Source organism: Dryas octopetala, chromosome 1, assembly GCF_963921425.1.
Source record: "Dryas octopetala chromosome 1, drDryOcto1.1, whole genome shotgun sequence".
Classification (NCBI taxonomy): domain Eukaryota; kingdom Viridiplantae; phylum Streptophyta; class Magnoliopsida; order Rosales; family Rosaceae; genus Dryas; species Dryas octopetala.
The window spans coordinates 28807362-28834697 of NC_141366.1; the positions used below are offsets into that span (position 1 = coordinate 28807362).

At 36.4% G+C, this 27336-nt stretch overlaps 3 protein-coding genes and 1 pseudogene across 3 annotated transcripts; all 4 read right to left on the bottom strand.

The window, feature by feature from the left end:
- Positions 1–344: 344 nt before the first annotated feature.
- Positions 345–4544, bottom strand: LOC147299557 (uncharacterized). The gene is made up of 2 exons (XM_086231120.1): positions 3910–4544; positions 345–789 (listed from the first exon to the last, which is right to left on the bottom strand). The coding sequence occupies exons 1-2, from the start codon at positions 4542–4544 to the stop codon at positions 345–347; spliced, it is 1080 nt and encodes a 359-aa protein (XP_086087246.1).
- A 1343-nt stretch (positions 4545–5887) lies between these two features.
- Positions 5888–6478, bottom strand: LOC147299558 (uncharacterized). The gene has a single exon (XM_086231131.1). The coding sequence runs from the start codon at positions 6476–6478 to the stop codon at positions 5888–5890; it is 591 nt and encodes a 196-aa protein (XP_086087257.1).
- Positions 6479–11649: 5171 nt separating this feature from the next.
- LOC147299559 (uncharacterized) lies at positions 11650–12465 on the bottom strand (annotated as a pseudogene).
- A 9876-nt stretch (positions 12466–22341) lies between these two features.
- On the bottom strand, positions 22342–27086 carry LOC147299560 (protein RETICULATA-RELATED 4, chloroplastic-like). The gene is made up of 8 exons (XM_086227578.1): positions 26373–27086; positions 26213–26281; positions 25012–25143; positions 24852–24905; positions 24712–24756; positions 23160–23299; positions 22765–22890; positions 22342–22669 (listed from the first exon to the last, which is right to left on the bottom strand). Exons 1-8 carry the CDS (start codon positions 26925–26927, stop codon positions 22624–22626), a joined length of 1167 nt encoding a protein of 388 aa, XP_086083704.1. The 5' UTR covers positions 26928–27086; the 3' UTR covers positions 22342–22623.
- Positions 27087–27336: the final 250 nt, after the last annotated feature.

Here is a 27336-nt window from a genome sequence, read left to right on the forward strand (position 1 = left end):
GATTCAAGGAAGGTCTCATAACTCACTATTAACAAGAGATGAACTTCTAAGACCTAAACATGCTCATTCTCTTCTTAGCCTTTAACAAACAACAAAAATTCAACAAACAAAAATTTGAAAAATTTGTAAAAAAAGTACTTTTCCCCCACACTTGAATCTAACATTGTCCTCAATGTTAAAAAGTGGCTTTGAAAGCTTTCAATGAAAAATTCATGTATAGGATGGAAGATAAACAATACAAAACATAAAACAAAACAAGACAACCAACAAAGAAAAAATAAAGAAACTTAAAACAAGGTAAGGATCAAGAAAGATTCCCCCTTGTTGACCTCTTGAAATGCTCTTTATGGTGCACAAGGAGCATCCTTAAAGTAAAGGACTTCCTCTTCTTCATTGATGCTAGCTGAGAAGTAGGGCTTCAAACGGTGGCCATTCATTTTGAACACATCCTCATTATTCATGTTCTTGATTTCAATAGCTCTATGGGGAAAGACTTGAACTATTTGAAATAGACTACTCCATCTTGATCTAAGTTTGCCTGGAAACAACTTCGATCTTGAATTGTAAAGAAGCACAAATTGCTTTGGCTCAAAAATTTTCTTTACAAGCTTCTTGCCATGGTATGCTTTGGTTTTCTCCTTGTATAACTTGGCATTCTCATATGTCTCATACCTCAACTCATCAAACTCACAAAGATCAAGCTTTCTCTTCTCACTGGCCTTGACAAAGTTAAAATTCAACTCCTTAACTGCCCACAAAGCCTTATGTTCAAAATCCACGGATAGATGACTGTTGATTATTTTCTTAGAGCAAATTAATTAACACAAATACTTACCAAAGCTCTAAGTTTACTCGCAAGTGCACGAATCGCATGGTAGCAAATGGTGCAAAGTACAAGGTCGATCCCACAGAGAATGGGTTTAGTATCAATAAACCAACTCAACTTGACATATTAGAAATACTACTGATAGGGGGGTTTGTAGAGATGAGACACACACACACACACAAAACACGGCATTGTTAAGAATTCAGAATCCACCACATATTATAAGATTACAACTATTATGGTGACATGCAATTGAAAGTGAACACATACAATAAAGTTTGCCAGCCGGGAGGCCTTGATTATCGGACACTCGCCTAACTATTGTTTTCCTTATTCATAGATTAAGAGCTTGATTATCGCAACTTAACCTAGTTAACTCACATGTTCCTAGGAAGCTTGATTATCGTCTACCTAAGCTGTTAACCATGCAAGAGTCATTAAGATTATATGAAAACGACAAACACATAGAGCATGATAGTATCTTGATTATCGATCTAGATGACATCTATGAAACCTATTTATCAAAGATAAGTTCTTAGGATACCTCCTTGTTACCTACTGAATTGACTAGCTTGATTATCTTCTCTCAATTTCATAACAATTACTATATGCAAACAACTCTATGGTAGCTAGTCAAAGAGTGCAAACAAATAGAATCAATTAAAACAGTCGACAATAGGAATTTATCTCATGCAAACATCACATTAAATCACATGGCTTTATTTCTTTAACCATAAATCAACATTGATCGAATAATAAGAGCTTCATCATCATCTTAACAATGCAAAATAAAATCAAAACAAAATAAAGAAAATAAAAGAATCAACTTTCATTAAATAATCAAACGTTGAATCCATAATGAAAGAAGAATAGACTAATTAACTAAGGAAACAAAGGAAATCAAAAGAAGAAGAAAAGAAGAAACAAGGAAAAACCCAAGGAAGATGCGGCTAGGGCAGCAAGAAGGCTTGCTGCCCTCTCCTCCTCCTTGCGCCAACTTCTCTCTCTCTCTCTCTAACTTTCAAAAAATAAAAAGGTGTAAGGTGTAGAAAATGATCTCCGATATGTGAGGGAGTGAGGGTCTTATATAGTAGTGAGGAGGTGGAGAGGTTTTGCTGATTTTTCAATGTGGGTTAAGTGCATTCTTTGCTCCTTAAGGCTTCTAATTTTCGGCCAAAAGTGGGCCTTGGGCTGATTTGGGCTCTTTTTGGGCGTAACTTTCTTTTCAGCTCGCGAAACTGCTGCGCTACCTCCACTAAAACGGCCATATCTTGAGCTAGAAAACTTGGAATCGAAATCCGTAAAATTTCCTGCGAAGCTAACATTCTTAGCTTTCCAACCATATATGGTATGACACTTGATTCAATCTGTAGAGGTACAGAATCATGGTCGAAATTCATGCTCTAGTTTACAGGGTTTTGACTTCTTCTTCAACTAGGATTCCTTGTAATCTTTGACTGAATCTTATGAGATTTTCCTTGACCATGAAGGATTCCTTGCTTGGGCCTTGGATCAGCTGTAGGTGCGGCATTGGCTTGGGCTTTTAGACCTCGTAATGGCACAGTTGGGCTTCCTCCAATTGGGCTTGCAATAGGCGCATGGCATTGGTCCTTTGGGCTAGGGTTGTGTGCATGGCCCATAGTGCATGGGCTGCATGTGTGGTCCATGTCATGTGATGATGTGGCACGGTTGACCATAGACTTTGACCTTTGACCATTGACTTTGACCAAAAGTCAACCTTGACCAAAAAGATTCCCCAAAAGATTCTGTCTGAGATTCTCCAAAAATTCCTTCTAGATTCCAGATCCTTCTAGAAGATTCTCTCAAGATTCTTTTTTCCATTTTTTTCATTTTTAGCTCAAAATAGCCCCATTTGGCTCCTTTCTTCATCATTGCTTCATTTAACCTACAAAACACTAAAACAAACTAACAAAACACAAAATGTCGAGTTCTTGCACTCTAAGTTAGGGAGTTAGTATCATTAAATGATGTAAAATGAACACTCAACAATGACATGCATTCTCATATACAAGCCTATAAGGTGACATTCTCAAAGGTGTCTTGAATAACATACTATATGCCCACAAAGCATCATTCAACTTCAAACTCTAATCCTTTCTTGAAGTGTTCACCATATTCTCTAATTAAGATATGCTTGATTTCCCTATTTTAAATAGGGTTTTTTTTTTATATTTAGTACCTAAACTTTGTCCATTGTCTTAATATGGTAACTAAACTTTTATTTGTCCCAATTGAGTATCTAAACTTTTATTTTGTGTCTAATAGATACCTATGTGAATTTCTGTTAAAATTGTTAACAGAAGTTAGTGACAATATGGTCAGTTCAAAAAAATTATATTTTAATTATAATTTTTTGTTTTTTTTGTTTGTTGCGTTTTTTTCTTTTTTTAAAAAAAATTTTAAACATATAAAGAAAATAATTAAAATATACTTTGACTATATAGCCCTTAATTTTTGTTGACAATTTTAACAGAAATTTATTTTGGTACCTATTAGACACAAAATAAAAGTTTAGGTACTCAATTGAGACAAATAAAAGTTTAGGTACCATATTAAGACAAGGGTCAAAGTTTAGGTACTAAATATGAAAAAATAAAAACCCTTTTAAATATCAACTTGTCCACTAGTTTGTGGATAATAGGGAGTGCTCACTTTATGCTTCACATCATACTTCTTGAGTAAGTCTTCAAAGAGCTTGTTAATGAAATGTGATCCTCCATCACTAATGAAAACCCTAGAAGTGCCAAACCTTGAAAAGATATTCTCCTTAACTTAGAGAATTTCATAACCACCTTGTGATCATTTGTCTTGGATGCCACGGCCTCAACCCACTTTGACACATAATCAACACACACAAGAATATATAGATTGTCATAAGAACTAGGGAATAGTCGCATTAAGTCAATGCCCCAACAATCAAACAATTCAACTTCCAATAAATTAGTTAGTGACATTTGATTCCTAGATGAAATGTTACCAACCATTTGACATCTATCACAACTAGTAAAAAAAACATATGCATCTTTGAATATTATAGGCCAAAAGCAACCACTAGTGAGTACCTTGAGTGCGGTTTTCTTGCCTCCAAAGTGTCCTCCACAAGCATATGAATGCTTTGAACTTCATCTTGGTGCACACATCTTCTCATCACTTGATCTTTGCACATTTTGAACAAGAAAGGATCATCCCAAATGTAGTGTCTTGCCTTCTTCAAAAACCTCTTATTCGCTTGGTAGTCAAACTCCTTAGGCACAATCTTGCCTCCACTAACATAGTAGTTCACAAAATGCACAAACCAAGGCAAATAATTCTCTCTAGTAGTCACGAAAAAAAGGCTCTCATCCAGAAACGATTCACACAAAGGGATGTGAGAATCATCACCTCCTTCCAGTAATCTTGACAAGTGATCTACAACCAAGTTCTTCTTTCCGGGCTTGTATTTGATCTCAATATTAAACTCTTGTAACAAAAGTATCCACCTTATAAGCCTCGATTTTTCACCTTTCTTGGACAAGAGATACTTCAATGCACTATGATCTATGTGCACAATGACTTTGGCACCCAACAAGTAGCTTCTAAACTTCTCCAAAGCAAAGATGATGGCAAGCAATTCCTTCTCAGTTGTGGTGTAGTTGATTTGAGCATCATTCAAGGTTTTACTTGCATTATAGATGGCATAGAGAAACTTGTCCTTCATTTGTCGAAAACGGCTCCAAGTGCATAGTCACTAGCATCACACATTAACTCAAAAGACATACTCCAATCTGGTACACAAATGATAGGAGCTTTGATAAGTAACTCCTTGATTTTCTCAAAGACATGTAGGCAAGCCTCATCAAACACAAATGATACATCCTTGGCTAAAAAAATCATAAAGAGGCTTTGATATCTTGGAGAAGTCCTTGATGAACCTTCTATAGAATCTGGCATGGGTAAGGAAGCTCCTCATGGCCCTCACACTAGTGGGTGGTGGCAACTTTTCAATGAGCTTCAGTTTTGCTTTATTGACCTCAATTTCTCTTGAAGAAACAACATGTCCAAAAAATATGCCCTCTTTAACCATGAAATGACATTTTTCTCAATTGAGCACAAGGTTAGTTTATTCACATCTTTGAAGCACAAGATCTCAGTGGTAAAGACCATCATCAAAGGAAGAGCCAAAGACACTAAAATCATCCATGAATACCTCAATGCAGCGCTCTACTATATCACTAAAGATTGACATCATGCATCTTTGAAAGGTGGCCAGAGCATTGCATAAACCAAATGGCATCCTCCTATATTCAAAGGTGTCATATGGACAAGTGAAAGTAGTCTTCTCTTGATCTTCTGGTGATATAGGGATTTGATTGTAGCCACTATACCCATCAAGGAAGTAATAGTAGGAATGACTCGCCAATCTCTTCAATATTTTATCAATAAATGGCAATGAGAAATGATCCTTCCTTGTGGCATTGTTGAGCTTCCTATAGTCAATACACACCCTTCAACTCGTGGGGTGCCTTTGTGGCACAAGCTCTCCCTTCTCATTGGCAATCACGGTCACTCCAACTTTCTTTGGCACAACTTGAACCGGTGACACACACTTTGAATCCGAGATAGGATATATCACTCCCACATCAAGTAGCTTCATGATCTCCCTTCTAACAACTTCTTTCATAGGAGGGTTGAGTCTTCTTTGAGCATCCCTTATTAGCTTGATATCATCTTCAAGGAGAATTCTATGCATGCACAAACTAGGGCTCAATCCCTTGATATTGGCTATAGTCTATCCAAGTGCTCTCTTGTATTCACTAAGCACTCTCATTAACTTGTTTTCATGCAAATCACTTAAATCAGAAGACACAATTAAGGGCAATGTGTGGTTTTCACCAATAAAAGCATACTTTAAATGTGTAGGAAGAAGTTTAAGCTCAAGATTAGGGGGCATGCAATTGATGGAAGTAAAGAAGTAAGGTTAGAAGGACATACCTCAAACGTGGGAGCCAAGTGTAATGTATGAGGCCTCACGGCCTCAAGTGTGCTCACGACTTCAAGTGTTTATTCTTCCATAAAATCCATGTCATTGTCCATGATACAAGCATCCAAAGGATCCTTTGTTGATGTCTCAATGAATGTGTTCTTCAAAAACTTGTCAATGCAATCCCTTACTTCAATCTGGTAACAATCATGAGCTTGTGATAACTTTTTCAATGCATCAAAGACTCTAAAGGCAATGGTGGTATTATGAACTGTCATGGTCATAAGCACCTCTTTGACATCAATCCTGGCACCCGCGGTGGCCATAAATGCACGGCCAAAGATGATAGGCAAGTCATTCGTTGATACCTCTTTCATGTCAAGAATAATGAAATCCGCCGGTATGATAAGCTCATCAACCCTCACAAGAACATCTTCCACCACTTCTCTTGTATACACAATGCTCCTATCCGCCAATTGAAGAGAAATAATGATGGGAGAAATGTCTCCAAGACCTAGTGTCTCATACACATGATAAGGCATAAGGTTGATACTTGCCCCAAAATCCATCAAAGCTTTCTCAAATGGTTGATTTCCAATAGTACAAGGAACGGTAAAGGAACCCGAATCCTTCAACTTTGGTGGAAACTTTCTTTGCAAAATGGGACTCATTTGTATCACCCTGTCATCTTTCTCAAATTATTTCTTGTACCTCTTGTTAGTGCAAAAATCCTTCAAGAACTTGGAATAGGAATGAATGGTCTTAATGGCATTGAGGAGTGAAATGTTGATGTCCACTTTCTTGAACAACTCAAGAAGCTCATTCTTCTCTTTCTTTTTCTTTTTTTCCTTGGCTTCTTGCTTCCTTTGAACTTGAGGATATAGAAGTGGTGGCTCAAAATCTTGCACAATCTTCAAAGGAGGATTGAATGTGATACCTCTCTTGAATCGCCTTTCGGATTGTACTTGCTCTTGCTTCTTACTACATTCTGCCTTGGCATTGTTGTTGTCATTCAAAGCCTTATGGTAGCCCTCATTGTACCTCAAAATCACATCACTATCACCCAATTCCATGACCTTCTCTTTGTTCTTCTCTTGCTTCTCAAATCTAGGTCGTGCAAGTGACTTTCCTTGTTGTGCCTTGGTGTGCTCCCTAGGTTGCTCTTTTACCTCTTCCTCAAAGCTTGGCAAGGTTACTTGATTGCTTTACTCATTGCCACTTCTCAAGGTAGTGATAAGCTTAGCTTGCTCATGCTTTGGATTGTTCTCAACCATGCTTGGAAACACACCTTGCTTTCTTTCTCTAACTTCCTTGGGCAATTACCTCATTTGCATCTCAAGCTTGTTCAAACTATTGCTTAGAATGTTGATCTTCGATCTCATCTTGCTTGGCTTGATTCCCTTTGCTCTCTATAATGAAATTAGTTAGCAAATCTTTAATAGAGGATTTCTTGATTAGCTCTTGATGTATTTTTGTTGTTATTGAAGAGCTTGGTAGGGTGTCATAGGAGCTTGATATGAATTGATGATTTCTTGGTTGTTGAATGAAGAGCTACTAATACCTTAATAACCACCATTAGGCCTTCGAAACCCTTGTCCTTGCTCACTACTAAGATAAGATGGTGCTTGTGGTTGATCACTCCATCTAAAATTTGGATTATTTCTCCACCCCGGATTGTAAGTGTTGCTATAGGGGTCATTCTTTGGTCTTTGTTGATAACCAAGTTGGTTGCATTGCTTCATGAATTCCATAAATGAACCTCCTTAAGGGCATTGCATGGTCTCATGTTGCAACCTCTCACATATAATACAACTATACTTCACTTCCTTGCTTGTCATAGATGAAGATGGTGCACAATTAGAACTCCCTTGTTGAGCACTAAGAATCAAGTCAAGCTTCTTGTTCATTGTGGCCTGTATCTCCTTCAATTTTTGTTACAAATTGATGTGGGGGGTGTCTACTTCAAGTATTTCTCTTCTTTGTTGCTCTCTCATAAGCACATTCACATTCTTTGTTGGTAACCTATCATTGACATTATCCCAAAGTTGTGAAGTTTCACTCAAGTTGTCAAGAACCTTCAGAACCTCCTTTTAGGTTTTGTCCATAAAGCTTCCTCCACATGCATAGTCCACTCTTCTTCTTGTCTCTTGAGTCAATCCATTGTAGAAAAAGTTAAGAATCATCTACTTGGTGAGACCATAGTTAGGGCAACCATTTTCTATATCTTTGAATCTCTCTCATACTTCATGAAATAGCTCATTAGGTTACTCTCTAAATTGCATAAACAGTTGCCTAAGAGCATTGGTCTTTGATGATGGAAAGAACTTTTGGAGAAAGCTCTTTTGCATTTCCTCCCATGTATGGATGCTTGTGGCCCGCAACTTGTACAACTATTGCTTGGCTTTTTCTTTTAATGATAATGAGAAAAGCCTTAGCCTCAAGTTGTTCTCATTAATTCCATTGGATTGACGGTTGAACATACTTCATTGAACTCGGTGATGTGCATGTATGGATCACTACTTGTCATTCTATGGAAGTTAGGCAACAATGACAATGTACTCGGCTTGATCTCAAATGTATTGGCACAAGGTGGAAGCACAATGCAACTAGGATTATTGGCCAAGGTAGGGAGTGTGTATTCTTTCAAAGGCCTTGCATCTTCTTCTTGTGGAGGGAAGTGTGGATGTGCATCCATCCTTGCTTGCCTTGAAGGTGTTCTTTCTCTTTTATTTCTTGTACCTCTTGATCTTAATCTACCACTTGTAAACTCTACTAGTTCCTTTCCACTTCTCAATGTAATGTGTGAGCTTGAAGTGTGAGATTCTCACTCATACATCTATCACAAGAGAAAAAAAAACACTATTAAGTCTTAAGGATAAAGAAAGAAAATCAAGATAGCATAGTTTCTGTCCTCTACTCTGTTTTTAGCTTATAACTTTTAAACCACTGGTCCGATTTTGATGTTCTTTATATAGTTGGATTCATGACGAAAAAATGAAGAATGCCACACAGACCAAATTTGCAGAACAACAACCAAACAAAGCAGTTTAATGTAGAAAGAGACCCAACGTTTTCTAACAAAAGAAAACAAACTTAAAACTAAAATAAAAATCCTAAAATTTTTTTTTTGGTATAAATACTAAATATAATTAACCCTAAAGACAACCCAAACTTGGAATTAAAGTCCTAGAACTCCAATCCCTGGCAACAGCGCCAAAAACTTGTTACTTGCTTATGATGTTTTACCTCAAATGCAAGATTGTCAAGTTTTAGTATGAAAATGGAAGTAGGGGGCCATCGTACCCAAAAGATTGAATTGAGACTTTAACCACAACCTAGATTGATTTTATAGTTATAAAACTAACAAACAACCTACCAGTACTATGCAAAGCTAAGACTAAACATAATGGTATGTGCAAATGTGTATTATTAAGTTGTTGTTTGGTTGATTGATATATAATAAGTAACACTAGAATTCGAAACTAACAAATGGAAATGCAAGCAAATTCAAGTATAAATTAAATTTAATGATGATGATGGATTTGGGGTTATTAGGGATTTCAGCATAATCTTTCCATGTAACAACAACACATTAAGTGATTATGCTAAATTAGATGTATTAGATTACCTCCTAATCCCTAACCAAGGTGAATTAGGGCACATCCATATTCATGTTATCAAACTACCTCAACCAAGGTGATAGCTAACTACCTAAGATTCATGTCATAGCAAACCCTAGGTGCATAAAGTTCTAAGGATGAGAAATCCAATCAATTAAAACAATTCAATCAAGGTGCTTTTAAATTACCACACTCTTATGAAACATGCTTTAGAAACTAAAAGTCACCAATCTCCAATTTCTACATGACAACAATCCTTATATGCACAAATGGTGAGTTCACACATACAAGTCATAATCATTAAAATAGCATAAGAGCATATATATATCCAAAAAAGCCATTTATATCACAAAACACAAAGTCATTACATGGTTAGGCTAGAGTTACATCCCTAGCCCCAAATCAAGAGACTACTCCCTAGCCATTAAAAGTACAAACAAAATCACAGTAGAAAACATAAATGAAAGTAAGAGGAAATGGAGAAAACACTAGATGGTGAAGCTAAGCCTCCAAGGTGGTGTCACTCCTCCAAGGATGCTCAAAATGGCTTCATGACTCCAATACTCCAAGCTCCACTCTTCTATGGTGATGGATGTGATTTTCAACTATGGTAGATGGATGGTGTATTGTGATAGTGTTTGGCTTCTAGAAAAAAGAAGAGATGATGGAGAAGAGATAGAGAAAAGAAAATGATGGAGAGGAGAGAAGAGAGGGTATGATTTGGTGAAGGAAGGAGGCTAGGGTTTGTGTGTTGAGAGAAAAATGAGATTAGAGAGAAGATTTAGAAATTGAGAGAGTGTTGTAGCTAGGTTTTTAGGATGAGATGAAGGGATAGAATGAAAGGAAATGAAGTGATAAGGTTAGGTGATTTAAAAAATATGAGAATATTTTATTTTATCTTCCTAGGGTTGATCCTTGAGGGTTGTGGAAATAAGTATATGCCCAATTTGCCTCATTTTGAGCCTTCATAATGTTGGGATCAGACTTTGCGTAGAATGGTCGGACCAAGAAGATGAAGGAAAACATATGATAGCTTTTACCCAAAATGGAAATATGCCTTTTTGACCATTTATCCTTTTGCTGACAGGATTTTCTGAGTTGTTTTTGGAGCGTAATTTGGAGGCCTTAACCAACCCAGAATTTTGCATTTTTCTATCAATGAAAATCCCTGGATATCTTCTTTCCAACCATATATCATATGCTTCAATCCAAGCTCTGACCAAAGAGTTATGCCCCACACAATGCTGCTGACTCATTTCTCCTCGGGTGCAATTCTGGGCTGACTTTGAAATTCAAAATGAACACCTTAGAAGTCTTCAAATATCACGAAATTTAACCTGGAATAACTTCACGGCATATTTACTAATCCATAATCGGATAAGGAAATATTGAATTGAGGAAGAATTGGATTGAGAAGGAGTTCGAATCCAGATTCTCATTGAAGCCATTTACTAAACTATATGATAGGAATGATACTGATTCCATATAAGTTGTTTACTAATTCACTTGAATTGGAATTGAAACTAATTTGATTACTAAAATGCCCTTGTTCTAAATAAATTATTTTATATGCTAGTTAATAGTAAAAAAATTCAAACGTTTTTTTTTTTTTACATAAAATAAACACACTAAAATATATAATAAAAATTACTTTTTTAGAATTTTAATTATTTACTCACATCAATAATTAATAAATTAATAAATATTATTAAAACATGTTTCAATGTATATACAAAAAAAAAAATTCCCAAACACCATACATTCTTCTTGGTTGCGTGCATATAATGTTACAATGTCCACCAAGTCCTGAATTAATCATGTCATCCAATATAAATTGTGGAACCTACAAAACATAATAGGAATAGGAAAACATGAGGAAATACACGTTGCAATCAGCCTTAAAACTCCAAAAAAATGCAAAGATTACAATATGTAAAAGCGTAACAAAAAGTTTGCATCAAACCAAATCAAAAACTAAATTTCTACCTGAGTTATTTTTCCAGAACCTGTTTCCCCACAAACCACAATCATAATCTCAACAAAATAATCATAACATGCGCAAAAGTGTCCTAATCTCAGTAAAAGTTTCATAGTATCATCAAAAGAGTCATTAACTCAAGAAAATGGTTATAATCTTCCCAAAAAGTTATAACACCTAGCAAAAGATTCATCAGCAAAAACAATCTTCATTCTCCAACAAAGCAATCTCCATACTTCATCGCTTATATGCCATGCTGCAGCCAAGTTTGTATAAATGTAGATACATATGCTCTTTTCCTTTCATCGGACATGGTGAAAAAGACCCTTAGCAGGTCATGTTCTTTGGCTAAAAAGTTTGTGACTTTAAACCCAAGGGAGTCAGAAATTTCATTTTGCTCAACTTACCATCAAGTTTCTCTTGCAATTCAGTTAAATTTATGTCTGTTGAGAGAACATGGACTAGACCATCAAGCTTAGGTCTCACTTCTACGATAGCTTGTGCCATAAAAGAAAATTAATTGCTTAGCCATATTGTCCATAACTTTTGGCCTCTTGCGACCATTGTTAGAAATACTTGATGTACTTTGTGTAGGCCTTTGTTGTTGGGTATTTGGTTGTGTAAAGGAAACATCAAAATCACTAAGCCCTTCAAACGGTGACCCCAGATCAGCATTCATGTTCAGATTTTCAACCAAATCATTGTCCTCACCTTGATTGTAATTCACAGATGCGTCTTCAAGTCTAACTTCTTCTTCTTCATCATCAGCATTATCAGCATTAGCACCTATAGCACGATCTTTTCCATATATCTCTTCCAAGATATAATAGTGTGGAAATGGTTTATCATACAATCCACTTGCATCTTTTTGGTGTACAAAAATAATAAAAACATATAATTAAGCATTCCAGAGTTGTTGGCTTTTTGGTAAAGCCCCTGTACTCACCAAATCACACACACAACAGCAGCAATATAAAGATATAGGAAATATAAAATAAGATATGTATATACATACCTTCACCCATTCATTATATACACTTTTCTCACACACCAACATCATTTTCTCTTCATTCCATCCAATCCAATTTGAGATAACATCTCAGTTATGGGAAAATATTTTGCTTTCAATGTCTTCACTTGTGATTCAATGTGAGGAGACGCCTTTACTCCACAACCTGGAATTTCGGCTTTCATCATACCTTTTAACTTGCTTAAGTAACCATTCTTGAAACCAGTGTCAGATCGCCACTTGGTGTCATGATGTAATTCCTGCAGTGACTCCACCAATGCTGCATCATCACTGGTTGTCCAATAATGTTTCTGCTAGCCCCTTCCTTGTTTTAAAATTGAACCGCACTCCATTCTACATTACCAATAAACACAAGTATGATTCTTTACTTGATATGAGACACGCATTCTTTTCAAAGAATTATTTTGAATATTTTGGGAATTTATTTGAAAAATAAAATGGGTTTTGGGGCGTTACAGAATGATATCAGAGCTAGACCCGGCCGGAAGTGTGTGGATTGCAAGACCTAAGGACTAAGACCCTGAGTGGGCAACTATGCGAGGTAGTGGCGAGCTACTAGGTGAGGAGAAGTGAGTGATCCCACACTGCCAGGGTGAGGAATGGTGATGTTACAGAAGGTTTGAGCAAATCAATTGAGAAAAATATCTGAGAAAGCCAGTTTGAGAAAGAAAATGATTTCCAAGTGATTTTAGAAAAGTACTTTAAATGAGCCATAAACATGTTTGAAAAAGTTTTGAGAAATGTCTTTTGCACTGCCATCGTCTCTCTGCTCCTTAGCAAGTTCAGGAAAAGTTGGAGTTTGAGACTTAGTATGAGGTTTGAATTTAGAAAAGTTGAAAGGTTTGACTAAGTTTATTAGTTAGAGAACAAAGGTTAAAGGGTAAAAGTGAAGAAGGATTTTATAATTGGTTGAAGAGTTTCACCCTAACAAGTTAGTTCATAGAGTAAGTAGAGTTTTTGAGGAAGTTGCTAAGTGGGACTTAGGCTGTTGTTTGTTTGCTAGAATTTAGCAGTTACAGTTTTGTTATCTCAAAGTGGCAACGCTTCAGAAGTGGTTGAGCGACTCGCACATGAAGATGGAAGTTCTGAAGAAGGAGAATCCAGAGTCATAGAGAATTGAGGCAAACTACTCAAAAGAAATGAAGATCAAGCTGAATTTACTCGAAAGTTTTGGAAAATGGATGCGAGAAGTTCACGACAAGCTAGTTGTCTCCAATTCTCAAGTAAAGGTTTCGGTCTTAGTTGTTTGCTTTTTTTTTTTTTTCCTTCTTGCTTGTGTTATTCTCAGTTTTTTTTTTAAATAAAAGAGCTTTTCTGAAGTGTGATTTCTTGTTGCTTGTGCTTGCTTGTGATTGTGTGAAGTTTTTATGCTATTATTTTCCTTTGGGAATTTTGAGGATGAAATTATTTTAAGGGGGGTAGATTGTGAGACCCCATATTTTTCAAAGAATTATTTTGAATATTTTGAGAATTTATTTGGACAATAAAATGGGTTTTGGGGCGTTACACGCAGCATTATACATTACCATCCTTTTATGAATTTGCCAATAAAACCTGAATCAAAGTAGCTAAACAATTGCTACTACTATGTTAAAATTATGAAAATATCACCATAAAGATGCAAAAAGAGAAGCCGCCTTAATTAAAAGAAGCATTCCAAACTTTATTACAAGAACATTGAGATATACAAATAATGTCTATGTCTTTATCACATTACACAAACATGAAAAATAAAGACATCTAATGTCTTCATCAACTCAAAACATCAGAAAACATAATTGTTGCACTGACTTATTGAGCTTCCCTAGCTACTCTCCATGTGTTGAACATTTCTTGTGCAAGGTTTTGATCCATGGAGTCCACTCGTCTAAGGACTCAACAACGGTAATGTAGTCATTCACTTCTAAATTCCAATCTTGAAATTGATTGTTCAAATTTTCTTCCATAGGATCTACAAGCATCTCTCTTCTTATAAAATTATGGAGCATACAACACATTGAAATTATACGACGTGTTGTAATGTCATAAAATTATGGACTCCTAAGAATTGTCCAACGCATTTTTAATAGTCCAAAACACCTTTCAATGACATTCCTTGCACGTGAATGTTTCATATTAAAAAAACTCCTTTGGTGTCTTAGGTCGGTATCCATCTCTCCAATCATTGAGATGATAATGTTGTCCTCTAAAGGGTGCAAGGAAACCTTTTCCATTTGTGTAGCCACCATCAACTAAATAATAATAACCTATTGTTGAGAAGAAATTAAAATGTTAAATTCCTATATATTTATTTTACTCATAATCACTCAATAAAAATTTTGAATGTTACCTTTAGGGACTTTTAATCCATTCTTCCTAGTCACAACATCTCTAAGGACTCAACCATCGTGTGCGAAACCCTCCCATCTGGGCAAAACATATTTAAACTGCATGTCCGGAGAGCAGACTCCCAAAATACTTTGGTTTATCCAATTCTGGTACATGCACCTTAACATAGGTTCCATCTAGCGCTCCTAAACAATTCTACATTATAATAGACAACTAAATTAATAATATGTTCTGAAATATAAAAAATTAATCAATCAATATATATTGCAATAATTTTAAATATTACACACCTTAAATCACTTCCACTTTGAGTTTGTTGAGTTCTCAGGGATAGGCTCGGCTATTTTCTAGAAATCTTTTTGGCATCGAATCATTGCTTTCAAACACTCATGAAAATACTTACTAATTGTTCGATCGGACCTATTAAATTTGTACTTAATTGTGCGATTCTTAAGATGGTATGCAAGAATGTATAAAAACAATGCAACCATCTCCTCTGTAGACATATTTCGAGTCACTTGTAGTTGTCCTCTAGTGACAAGAATTTGACATAATTTATGAAAGGATTGTCTATCCATCTGTATTCGGGCAATACATGTCACATCACTCTCATAAACTAGACCATATAAGTATTCAAATTGTTTGTAAACTCTTATAACTTATCGTGAGGGACTTCTACTGCGTTTCTTGAAATGAAACCATGCATACGCATAAGCAGCATCACATGCAACTAATATAGTTCGAAAGTAGATAATTAGCGCATTTAATGTAGCATGTAATTTCTTCTTTGTGGACAAACTTAAATGAACCATTTGTCTGCATAACATCAAAAAAGAAAAAAATGTCATGGAGGACATCAATTACCAAGTAAATGAAGAAATTGTTTAAAAATCAACAAACTCAATCAAATTATAAGACTAGGCCACAAATTGAAGTTTGTTAAGATTGGATTTTAAATTGGAGCTGATATAAATCTTATAGAGGAAACATTGTCAAGACTCAAAACATATACCAAATATGCACAATTATATCTTTTAATTCCTTGTGTCCCGAATTGATGAACATCCATAGATAACCATTTAAACATAAGAACAATCTAATTAAGAAATTCATCTAATTTTCCTCATGCTTAGAAGAAATTTTCATCTAATTAAAACTCATAAATATTATGGGTATCAAATTAAAACATATTTTCTCTTGCATATTATGGGTATCAATAAAGGATCCATGTCCAAAGAGTATTTATCATGTCTATTTTTTGCCAAGTTCACATAAAATAAATTGATCATGCTTGCATATTTTCTCTGGAATTTGTCCAAAGAGCCTATTACTTTTTTTTTTGGTCAAAAGGATTATCATTAACCCAAAGGGCACCAAAGATAACAAAAGCACCCAACAAATACAAACATAACCATGAAAAATACAAATATGAAAAATACACAACCATGAAAAATACAAACATAACCAAACGAAAGCACCCAACAAATACAAACAAAACCATGAAAAATACAAATAAAAATGAGTACACTACCAGAAAAATGAGTAAGAAGAAAGAAAAAAAATAAGAATAAGGCAAACAAATACTGTAGAGAAAGAAGAAAGAAACAAAAATTGAGAAAATGAAGCAACTAAGAACAACAAATAAAACAACTTGTGAGCAAGAAATCTAACCTCAGAATTCTTGAGGAGCAAGAGGCGCAGCTGAGAGCATAAGAGAAGAGAGGAGGCACGTAGCAGGTCGAGAGAAGTTTGTGAGAGGCGCAGGCGTAGAACTAGAGTGTTTCAGAACGTCTGTAGGTTTTAGGTTGGGTTAAAGTGAATGGGAAAACTTGGAATTGTAGAAATAATGTGAGGGTATAATGGAAAAAAAAAAAAAAAAAAAGATTCTTGATGGGTTGTTTCTCCAGCAATCAGAATACCACCTCCCACCTAAAAATCTAATTCCTCCAAAATAAGAAGTTGAATTCCTGATATCATGTGGGCCCCACCTGTATTTTGATTCTCATATAGTTAGTAAACACAGGAGTAATCCGTAATCGGAATACAACTCCTTATTTTTATTCTAATTATGGATTAGTAAACACACCATCAAAGTGTTAGCTTCCATCTCCAATTGGATTCATGCCAAAATCTATTAAGGAGAATAAATTGTGCAATTTCTCATTTTATTGCTCAAAAGTCAAAAACACGAAAAAAAAATGAAATTTAAAGCTTTTATTCAAATGAACTGACAAAAACTAAGTAAGAGGAATATAAAAGGATGTGAATTCATGTACATATCAAGTTCCTGAGGTGGTGCCACATAGCGTGGTTGTGATGCCGGTTGCGGTAGTGCTGGCTGTTGTGGTAACACTGCCAATTCGAGTGCTAGTGGCTGTTGTTAAGCCCTTTGTTATGCCGGCAGTGGTTGTGGCGGATTTTGGACCACTGGTTGGATGACAGGTGCATCCTCATCAATCCCAAGATTAAATTGGGGCCTTTCTCGCCGGAAACCCTCATGGTCAGGGTGAAACGGTCAAGACTATTCTTTATCTCAGCCATACTGGTCTCGAGAGTGTTTCTGACCCCCTCCTCATCTCTTAGACCATTCCCCTTTCTACGCCGCCGATGGCTTGCTCAAGGTTGACTGTACACCACACACCCCCAAAGACACTGCCTTAGTTACATCCGCCGGACTGATCTGCTTATTACTGTCATCACCTGTGTTAATTTCTCTATCTTCTGCCATCTCCTTAACCTGTTGGAAAGTAACTCCTCACTGAAAAATTAAATCTAGAAACTTATCAATCTCGCCTTGTAACGCTCTTGTCACAGTCATACACCAAGTGTTAAATCCCATCTAATGTGCCAAATTATGTTACTTACAAAAATCACAGCAAGACTAACCTGGAAATCTGTCTAGAACACTGTTAGTCCTTTTAAGTGGTTGCAGGCGAGCCACTGCACGGCCGAGATGTCCGGTTCGCAGAATGTGATGTTGGTTACTTTGTATTGAATTTCATATTTCGCGCTGTGAACTAACTTACTTCTTACCAAACAATTGTGCGGCAAGTAAGGAACAACACCTCACCTAGGTTCAAATGCCTTGATCCTAAAGGAATTTACTCACTTGGTGAAATGATGACTTTATGTTCAAAGTTAAAGATGTGGTGAATAACAACTTGTGAGATTGGGTGCAAAGAAAAATAATGGATTTTGATGAAAAATGTGTGAATAATCTGATTATCACGTAATTGGGTAACAATCATAGTTCTAACAATAAATCTCATAATGAAAAGTCAAGAAAAATAAGGATTAAACTAATAAAAATCGATACTAAGAACAATGAAATCCTAGAAGAGCTAAAACAAAGGGAAAAGTTTGCTTGAGGGCTTGAAGAACTTGAGAAATCGAGATGCTTGATCACTTGTGTTGGGTTGTGTTGAATGTGTTGAGAGAGCTTTTCTTCATCTGATGTCTCCTATTTATAATGATCAAGACCCTAGGTTTTCAGGAAAACTTTCTTCAAGTTGCACTAGGACTCTTCTTTCTTTCCTCCTAAGACTTGCCTTAATTGAATTCCTGGCTCACCAAGGACTCTCAGCACAGCTGGATTCTTTCTTTTAAAAGCACTTGTTGATTTTGGTTAGCTCCTGGAACCTTATCGCCGTGGGCCATGAACTTGAACCCAGCCTGAGCTGCGACAAAATTGGACTTCTGGATGTGGATTTGGGCTTTTCCAAGGCTAGAACTTGGACCTTCACTTAAGTTCTTATGGTTTACTCTTGGGCTTGGCCGTGCATTCGACCCAAATCTAATTTAGGGTGTAAATAAGAACTACGCTAGTTCTAGAGAGAGAAAGAGAGAGCTTGGAAATTAGAGAGAGATGAGCCAAATATCCTAGTAAAGGTGTGGAAAATTGGTGGAGAATGGCCTCCTATTTATATGCCTTTCAGTGTGTCTACTTAGCACTAGAGGGTGTGTGCATGTATTGAGCAAAAAACTGGGTGCAAAGAGTACTGAAGAAAAGAAGTGGCTGCATGGTTAGGTGACACGTGTCCTTTGCTTGCCATGCACCCAACCATCCGATCAAGATGGATTAACAATTGAGAACGTGATCTTCGATCGTTTTCTATTAATTTTTTGTTTCTTATATTATATCCGAAATATACCATAAATAATCTCATTGTCTAATGAAAAATTCGTTGACAGTATAATGTTCGATACTACTTTTCTATGGTCTCAGTTTCTCCAGCGTTTTACACGTTTTTGTCGAATAATAAAAAACGTTCGGAAAAGTACTTATTTATCTATTTTTCTCCAATTTTCAAATTTCCAAAAATTCAATCCAACTTCTGTAAATTAGCTCGAGTCTTCGAAAAATACAAACTCAATCTCGTAGAATTCATAACTTCGAGCACTACATAATCAAGGTCTTACTTCAATTAATCAATGGCAAAAGTCTAATCAAATAAATACGGGAATGCTTACAAATGCGCTTACAAATGCGCTTTCTAATTTTTTACAAAAATGATAAATAAAATTCTAATGACCTTAATAAATTAAGTAAATTACTAATTAAAAAGTCCATTTTAGAGCCTTTTGTATAAAAAAAAAAAAAAACAAAAAAAAAAACCCACCTAAAAAGTTGAAATGATAAATAAATTCACTTTGTACAAATAAAGTCCACATTTTGTACAAATAAGTCTACGTTATATTTTTTTCCATGGTTTTTTTTTTTTTTTTAAACTAAGAAAATTGCCACAGTAACAATGATTGCTACTGCCAAACAGTAGTAATTAATAGAGTATTTTTACAATTTAAATAGTTACTGTCTCATAGTAACAATGATTGTTATTGCCAAATAGTAGTAATTAATAGAGTATTTTTGCAATTTAAATAGTTACTGTCTCATAGTAACAATGATTGCTACTACCAAACAGTGGCAATTTAGAGTATTTTCACAATTTAATAGTTACTGTTTCACAGTAACAATAATTGTCACTACCAAATAATAGCAATTAATAGTGTATTTTTGCAATTTAAATAGTTACTACCTTTCTCTTCTTCTCCCACGTGACTACATTTCTCTTCTCCAAGTTTTTCTTCTCTTTTATCTCATTTCTCTCCTCTCCCTATGACTTTCTCTTTCTCTTCTTTCTCTCTTCTCTTTTTCTCTTCTTCCTCACGCGCGACCTCTCTCCCTCAAACTTACCTACCCCCTCAGTTTCTTTCTCCTCTCTCCCTGCATCCTCTCTCTACCTCACTTTCTCTCTCATCTCTCTCTGCCTCTCCTCTTTATCTCAGCCTCGAAACCCAATCCCCAAGCCCCGACCGTCGCCCTCCCCCTCCCCCTGCATGCTCTCTCTATCTGCCTCCCTCGACCGACCCCAGAGGAATTGCTAGGTACTGTATTTTGCAACCGGATCGGGTTGATCTAATTGTTCTAGATCTAGAAAATAAAATATAAAAAAACCCATAATAAATTCTAGAAAAATAATACGAGCTTAAAATAAATCAAGAAAAATTTTTAGGGCCTTACAATGGCATTGGTTAATTTCCACTCTTTATTGAACATAGGATAAAAAATAGTTAGACTAACTGTTGTAGACAAAATCTCTCGGCCATTTGTTTGGCCAAAATTGGTTACTTCTTAGACCTTTTTATGGATGCGTACGCGGGCATATGACCATTTGGACCGAAAGCCCAATATGGAAATGTGATTAGTTTTGGGTTTTGATTTAGGAAATGAGCATGACTTCTTCATCGAGCAATTGTGCAGCCAAGAAGGAATCGAACTCGACCTTAGCTCTTTTTCTAACTAATCTGGCTAGGACTTCACTCATGAGGTGTCATGGTGATGATGTGAATAATCCAAAGATTTATGTGGTCAGATTGAAATGAAATGTACTTAAATGAAACAAAACATTTTAAAGATATAAATAAACTTGATTTCATTAGCAAAATGGCTAGTAATAGTGGTCTTGACCACTAACCTAACCATGGCTACTTAGCATATATAAAAAGGAAATGAGTGCAGATAATGTAAACATTCTAACTAAGAATGCAACAATCGATACTAAGCTTGAATGAAACCCTAGAAGAGCTACAAACAACAATAGAGCTAAAAACAACAATGGAAATGAAAATGTAAATTGCAAGAGCTTTGGGAAATAAACTTGATTTAAATATGAAATTTTGATGAGAATTTGACAAAGTTTTGGTTTGTGTGCATGGGTGAAGGTCCCTTGTTCATTCTTAGAGGTTGTGGGGCAGTCTTGTACTACGAGAAATCCTAGCAACATTCCCTACGATTCTTACACGTGTACAGCCGAAGAATGCTTGGTCAGCGTGCACTTCGTACTTCTTTGCTGAGCTAGGGAGTCCGGTCGAGATTTATGCCTAATACTTGGTTGAAGGTCTCTTGGCTCTTGCTTTGATGATGGTCCGCCAAAAGGGGTTTCTTCCGGCGAGACATCTTCGTGTCTCTCGGTTTTATCCGATTCTTGGGCCAAGCTTCAAAGAAAATGTTTTGGGCTTTAGTTGTCTCTTGGGCTGAGGTTTTGGGCATTGATCAAGTACTCGCCACGTGGGCTTACTAACCCAATGTTGAGGCTTTCAGCCGAGATGGCCGAAAGTCAAGAAATTGTAATCCCCCTCAACCCCCAGAGCCCCCCAGAGCCACTTGGGTCCACGCTTTTGATTGAAATGACCCTGTCGTTTCAGCTTGCCTTTTGGTTACTTTGGTCGAAAATGAATTAATAGAATTTCTGAAGATTGGGGAGAAGATGTCACTTTCAATGAACATGGTGAGGTTATGAGTATCTTTATTGGCCTCAACAAGCTGACTTAGAAACATGCTTTTTATCCTTCGTATCAGATTGGGGGGCGTAGTATATTGATTTTGGAGGCTTCCTTTCGGATTTGAGTACAATTTGCATGTTGTCAGTTGCAGGGATAAACCAGTAATAGACGCGCCACAGTTAGAACATCATTAACTGCGTCATAGCCCAAGAAGCGCAAACATACAACTTTCTTCTATTAATTACACAAGCTGTTAAAAAAGGAAGATAAAATTACAAATTTGATCAATTTATTTTATACTTAGTTCAATTTTGATCCACGATATTTTTTAAGTTATGATTTTAAATCATTTTAATTATATTTTCTTCAATTATAATTAAAGTATAAATAATATTTCATCATTTTTTAGTCATAGAAACTAATTTGGAGTATTATAATTAAAATTTGATGAAATTTGAAAAATCTAAAAATTTTCTAGAAAAAATTAGTATAGTACCCTACTTTGGGACCAATTATCTTGAATTTTAGAACTTCGATTTGAATGATCTTTATATAATTGTAAAGAGGAGATACATAGCTTTAAAACAAGTATATATTTGCATAATTTAACTAAGATTTAATAAGGTAAAAAGCAGGACAAATTTGAGAAAACAAATCTGGACCTTTATTGAACAAGCGGAATAATTAGTGAATCAAAATAGAACTTAAAAAAGATCGTGGATCAAAATTGAACTAGGTATAAAATAAGTAGACCAAATCTGTAATTTCCTCAAAAAGGAAAAATCATTTTCTTGCTGTTCAAATTTCTGTAACAAAATCGTTACATCATCCAAAAAATCAAAATGGGAATATAAAAAAAGAAATGTAAAGAAAAAGAAAAGAAGAATCAAACACAAAAGTTGGCTCAGCCACGAGCGGTATAATTATGAGGGGGAAAACCTAACCTACCACTTAAAATTCCCATTACTTCAATTGTCTCAGTTTTGCCTAATTTATGCAACAAAATTAAAATGTGGCAAACCAACAATCACACCTTTAGAAACTTAATCAAATAAGAAAAATGCACCCATTGTTATACTAATGGGCCTTCTGAATCCCTATCATGCGAGCATAGTCCACCCACCTGCAAGGCAAAGTAGTAAGAGGTGACTCATGAGATCGAGGAAAAACAATTCAATCCCATTGTATTGGTAGAATAGAGAAGGCAAAAATTCTCACAATAATGAACCCAAGAATGTGTTGCCCGTCCGAACGGCAAAGGAAATTGCACTTAGCATGAGCTTGTGTTGATGTAGTAGTGGTTCCAAAAGCCTTTGTTCAATAACACCAGCCAATATTTGGTACCTATCAACGAAATTATAATTTAGGTAAAATAGATGCAATTCCCACAAATTCTGCACTTCTTAATGCCAGTACTTCCATTTACAAAACACTTGAATTAATCCAACTCAAAATATTGTTCCATGCCTCCACTTAAGTATTCCTTTTTTCCAAATAAATCTATCTAAATGGATACCAATTTCATGTGAAAATGTAATGCCTACTCAAATTACCAATTATCAAAATTGCACCCAATTCACTCAACAAATTAATACTGATTCAAATTCAAGTACCTGAGATTGCTAGAAACTGCCATATAGACACCATAGGCAACGCTAGTGGATACTACAGGCACAGTCTCAACTTCACCTGCTTCCGAATTAGCAACAGCCTTCTTTGCATTGATCAAGGCATTTGTCACAGTTGTGCCAACCTAATTAAAGATCAGATGCATTGTGTACCCCACAGTCAAATTAGTGCTATTGGATCACATACACACTAGCATAGAATACGGAAAAAACCTTTGTGAAAGATTGTGATGTAAATATCAAAAAAAGCTGCAATGGAAGTACAAACTAGCCATTAAGAAACTCAACATAGCTATCTTTCTCAACCAGTATCATTGAAAAAACTAGTGCAAGCATGCAAAAAAAGAAAAAGAAAAGATCAAGGAAATGGTACCATGTAGTATTGTATAAACTCCATTAGGTTTATATAGAACAATTGAAAAATGAGCCAGAAGTAGTAAGGCAGATCAAACACCATGCAGAACTCCAAATATGAGATGTATTTTCGTGTTTGTGCATGTGTGTACCCCTACATGCCCACTGCCCATACCAGTTGGTGGACAGTATGCTTTTGGCCATATTTCAAATGAGAAAAACCATTTTACTGAATGGTCAATGACTCGATGCAAAGTTAATATGAAGTTGCTTGTTAGACCTTGGTGTATGATATAAGCCCCATGCTTAACTCATATACATTACAGATTTCATGGACGTTAGTCTGAGGGTATTTAAATTCACCTCAAGGAAGGCCATGATTATTATTTCACAATTGATAAATGGATAAATCTTGGCTGTTGATACTGACTCGCCTGAGAACAGATGAGTTCTACCCTAACACTCATTAAAACCAAATGCTTCTTTCTAGTTTACCACACTTAATTTCAACACATACTTGAATCTTCAACAGTATCAGTGAGTTTTTCGGTCTCCTATTTTGATATCTTTTTCTATGAAACATATAAGATAGTCAACGGAGGCGACAACATTAACAAAAAAAAAAAGAAAAAAGGTGGTCCAGTGCACAAGACGCCCACCAAGGGCAACAACATGAACCAGGAAAATAATTATTTGACCCTAGACTTCAACCAGAAAATAATGATTCAGCTCTAACCTGAGTCACGACATGACCTGGCCATGAATTGATTTAAACAAAATTAGGCATGGCTGTTGTAAGTGATCCAAATTGTTGGATTCAAGTTGTGGAAAAGAATGAGCTGTAGCCTAGTGCTATACAACATCGTATTTATTTTGACATGTAACTTCTTTTTAAAAGAATTTCAACATGTAACTTGACCCTTGCAAGAACTGCTTTCCCTAATTTTTTCTTGCCTTATAATGCAATGTGCACTCGTCTTGTTAAAAGCCTAAAGGTATCATAGAGGGTGGTATATCTTTAGAGCTCAAGGACACAGGTACAAGTGTACAACCTATAGAACAGGTCCTATTTAAGGTCACATAGAGGTTGGTGTCTCATTAATAGATAGGTGAGTATGTACACAATAAGTTAAAACAATTCTCAAAACACTAATTACACGTGAAAAATAAAAAGCATACTAACCAGTGATGAAGCAGTACCAACGGCAAAGAGTTTGCTTCCATTTATCTGCCCAAACAATTGAGGTATTATAAAATAAGTGATGTCATTCTTACCCTCAAACTTCAGATGAAATAAAAGCAAGTTACTAAAAGCCCCCTTACCACTACTGCACCAATTCTCTGTAATAATGAGTATGATGTTCCAGAGAGAGCTATCTGCAGACAGAATTTCAGAATCATATAAGTAACTGTATCTGACTTTTGATTTGATCCAATGAGGCAAACTGTCAATACAAATTCAGGAGTTCATAGAAAATTTAACCTGGAAGGCATTATCAGGGCAGCCATGGAAAAACTTAGTGATTGCTCCTGCACTGAATGAAAGTGGAGGTCGAAGGGAAACAGTTGGGGCAGGAAGATAAACAAGCATGAAATCTGCAATTATGGCCATTACCTAAGAAAAAAATATTGCAAGCATAAATGACAGAAACCAAACATATTTAAAATACAATGCAGAATCTACACACTATAGATGTTGACTGAAGATTTTTCAAATTGAAGAAATATTCTGACCATCGTGCAGCTGGACACAAATAAGCATCAAACACTGTCCTTATCAATTAATATTTAATACCCATAAAATCATTTAAATTAACCATAAGAATGTCCAGTTCCCACATATGGATTTAAAAGGCATCAAAGTATTCCAGTATAGCTTAAGGAAAGAAAAACCGAATACTCCAAACTGTGAATAATTTATCATAAAGAAAGTACATTATTCAACTACGAAGTTAGCAAGAACGCTCTCCAATTATTCAAATGATTGGCAAGTATTTCAAAGAGAATGGATTGCTTATGACCTCAAGTTTCTGCATTTATACTCGTAGGTTCAGGACTATGAATTTCCAAGCACCTTTAATTGGATCATGTGCTTTACCTTGGATTGCCATGTTGAATAAAAGGTCATGGACTTATGCATGCCTACTGGACATATATATTGCAAGCAAAGCAGCCAAATCTACCTGAAAACACCCCACACCAGAGACCACATAGGTATGCAAGCACTCTAAAAATAGTTCCAAATCAATTCACATGAATTAGAATGTGTAGTTTCAAGCACACCAGGCTCTAAAAACACTTTCACATCTCTTTCATCAGTCACCACTGACACTCTAGTCCTAAGAAGAAATGCCAATTCTCTCTCTATTTAAAAATTCCCTAATAGAAAAATAACAACATTGTCGCTGTCATGTATCTCTTAATCATCAATTTCTCAATAAGCTCAACACACACACATATCTATGGATATATATATATATATATGAAACGAACAACATTCATAATGGCACCCCTTTAAATTTATATCCAACTACAAAAAATACAAATGAAGAAAAGCTGCAGTGAAAGTAAACCAGAAAACCAATTATGAATCAAAGAAACTAATCATAACAACAATGTGCAATGTTGGCAAATCCATGTTACCAATTTTGACGAGGAATATGATTGACAAAAAGAATCCATACCACATCTGCAAAAACAACTTCCAGCTCATCGAAAAATTTCTCTCTGCGACGCTCGTACTCTGCAGCAGTCTGGAAAATGAAAGAAAACCCGAAACTGATTACAAAAAAAAATAATAATAATAAATAACTGGGAAGACACACAAGAGTGCGAGAGAGAGACCTTAGTGAAAAGACCAACGCCGCACTCCATGAAAACCTTAGCGAAGAAGAGGTCATCAGCCAGCAGCCTCTCTCTAAACCCAGCAAACTGCATCAACCACCTGAAAAACCCAGACTTCTCGAGCTCAAAGAACCGGCCCACGACCGACCCGGGGATCCGACCCGCCTGGATCGCTGCCGCCAAGTCCTTGGGCAAGCTGTCCAAGCCTCGCCCAGACTCCGCCAACACCATCAAGGCCTCCGCCTTGTTCTTCCCGCCGGCATTGTCCGAACCTCCGCTGTCGTCGCCGTGATCTCCGCCGCCGCCTCCGGAGGAATCTCGGCCGTTGATGCCTCCGTCGCCGCCGCCGGGGGCTGCGAAGAGGAGGTGTTGGAATTGGCGGTTGCGGTTGCGGTGGTGGTGGGTGAGAGAGGGAGGGGTTACGGTGAGGCGGAGGTGGAGGAGGGGCGATGCGGAGGAGGGGGAGAGTGGCGGAGATGGACGGTGGAGATTGAATTTGGAGAGGGAGGAGGAGGAGGAAGAAGATGAGGGAGTGAAGCAGAAGGAGATTGCCATTGTGGGTTGGTTTGAAAATGAGTTTGAGTTTGAGTTTGGTGTGGCAACGATTTTATGCCCTTTCTGTCGCAGTGGGCTGTGCGCTGCTCTCTGACTGTCTCTTTGTTTGTTTTGTTTTGTTTGTGTTGATGGGCGTTAGTTCAGAGGCACAGAGAGACGGAGAGAGAGAGAGAGAGAGAGAGACAGAGAACGAGGAAGGAGAGTTTTATTAGGGGTTTTTGGCACTACGAGTCTACAACATTAGTACAACTGTCCAAGCGACTTTCTTCATTCGCTGGCTCGCTGCAGGCTTCAAGCGCGTTCATTTCACGCCCTTATATTTCATAGACATTTTAATTAATTATAAAATCAAGGGCTTTTTTTCTAGCACAAACAATGGACCAAGGACAAAACACGGGCCCACAAGCCG

Excerpts from the sequence above, each read along its gene's own strand:
- LOC147299558 (XM_086231131.1), bottom strand. The coding sequence starts at position 6,478 with ATGAGTCCCATTTTGCAAAGAAAGTTTCCACCAAAGTTGAAGGATTCG.
- LOC147299560 (XM_086227578.1), bottom strand. The coding sequence starts at position 26,927 with ATGGCAATCTCCTTCTGCTTCACTCCCTCATCTTCTTCCTCCTCCTCC. Across the intron at positions 23,300-24,711 it reads TTGGTACTGCTTCATCACTG|GTTGGCACAACTGTGACAAA; the intron begins GTTAGTATGCTT and ends ATCTTTAATTAG. Across the intron at positions 22,891-23,159 it reads GCAGTTTCTAGCAATCTCAG|GTACCAAATATTGGCTGGTG; the intron begins GTACTTGAATTT and ends TTTCGTTGATAG.
- LOC147299557 (XM_086231120.1), bottom strand. The coding sequence starts at position 4,544 with ATGAAGGACAAGTTTCTCTATGCCATCTATAATGCAAGTAAAACCTTG. Across the intron at positions 790-3,909 it reads GCAAGAAAACCGCACTCAAG|TCATCTATCCGTGGATTTTG; the intron begins GTACTCACTAGT and ends AATAATCAACAG.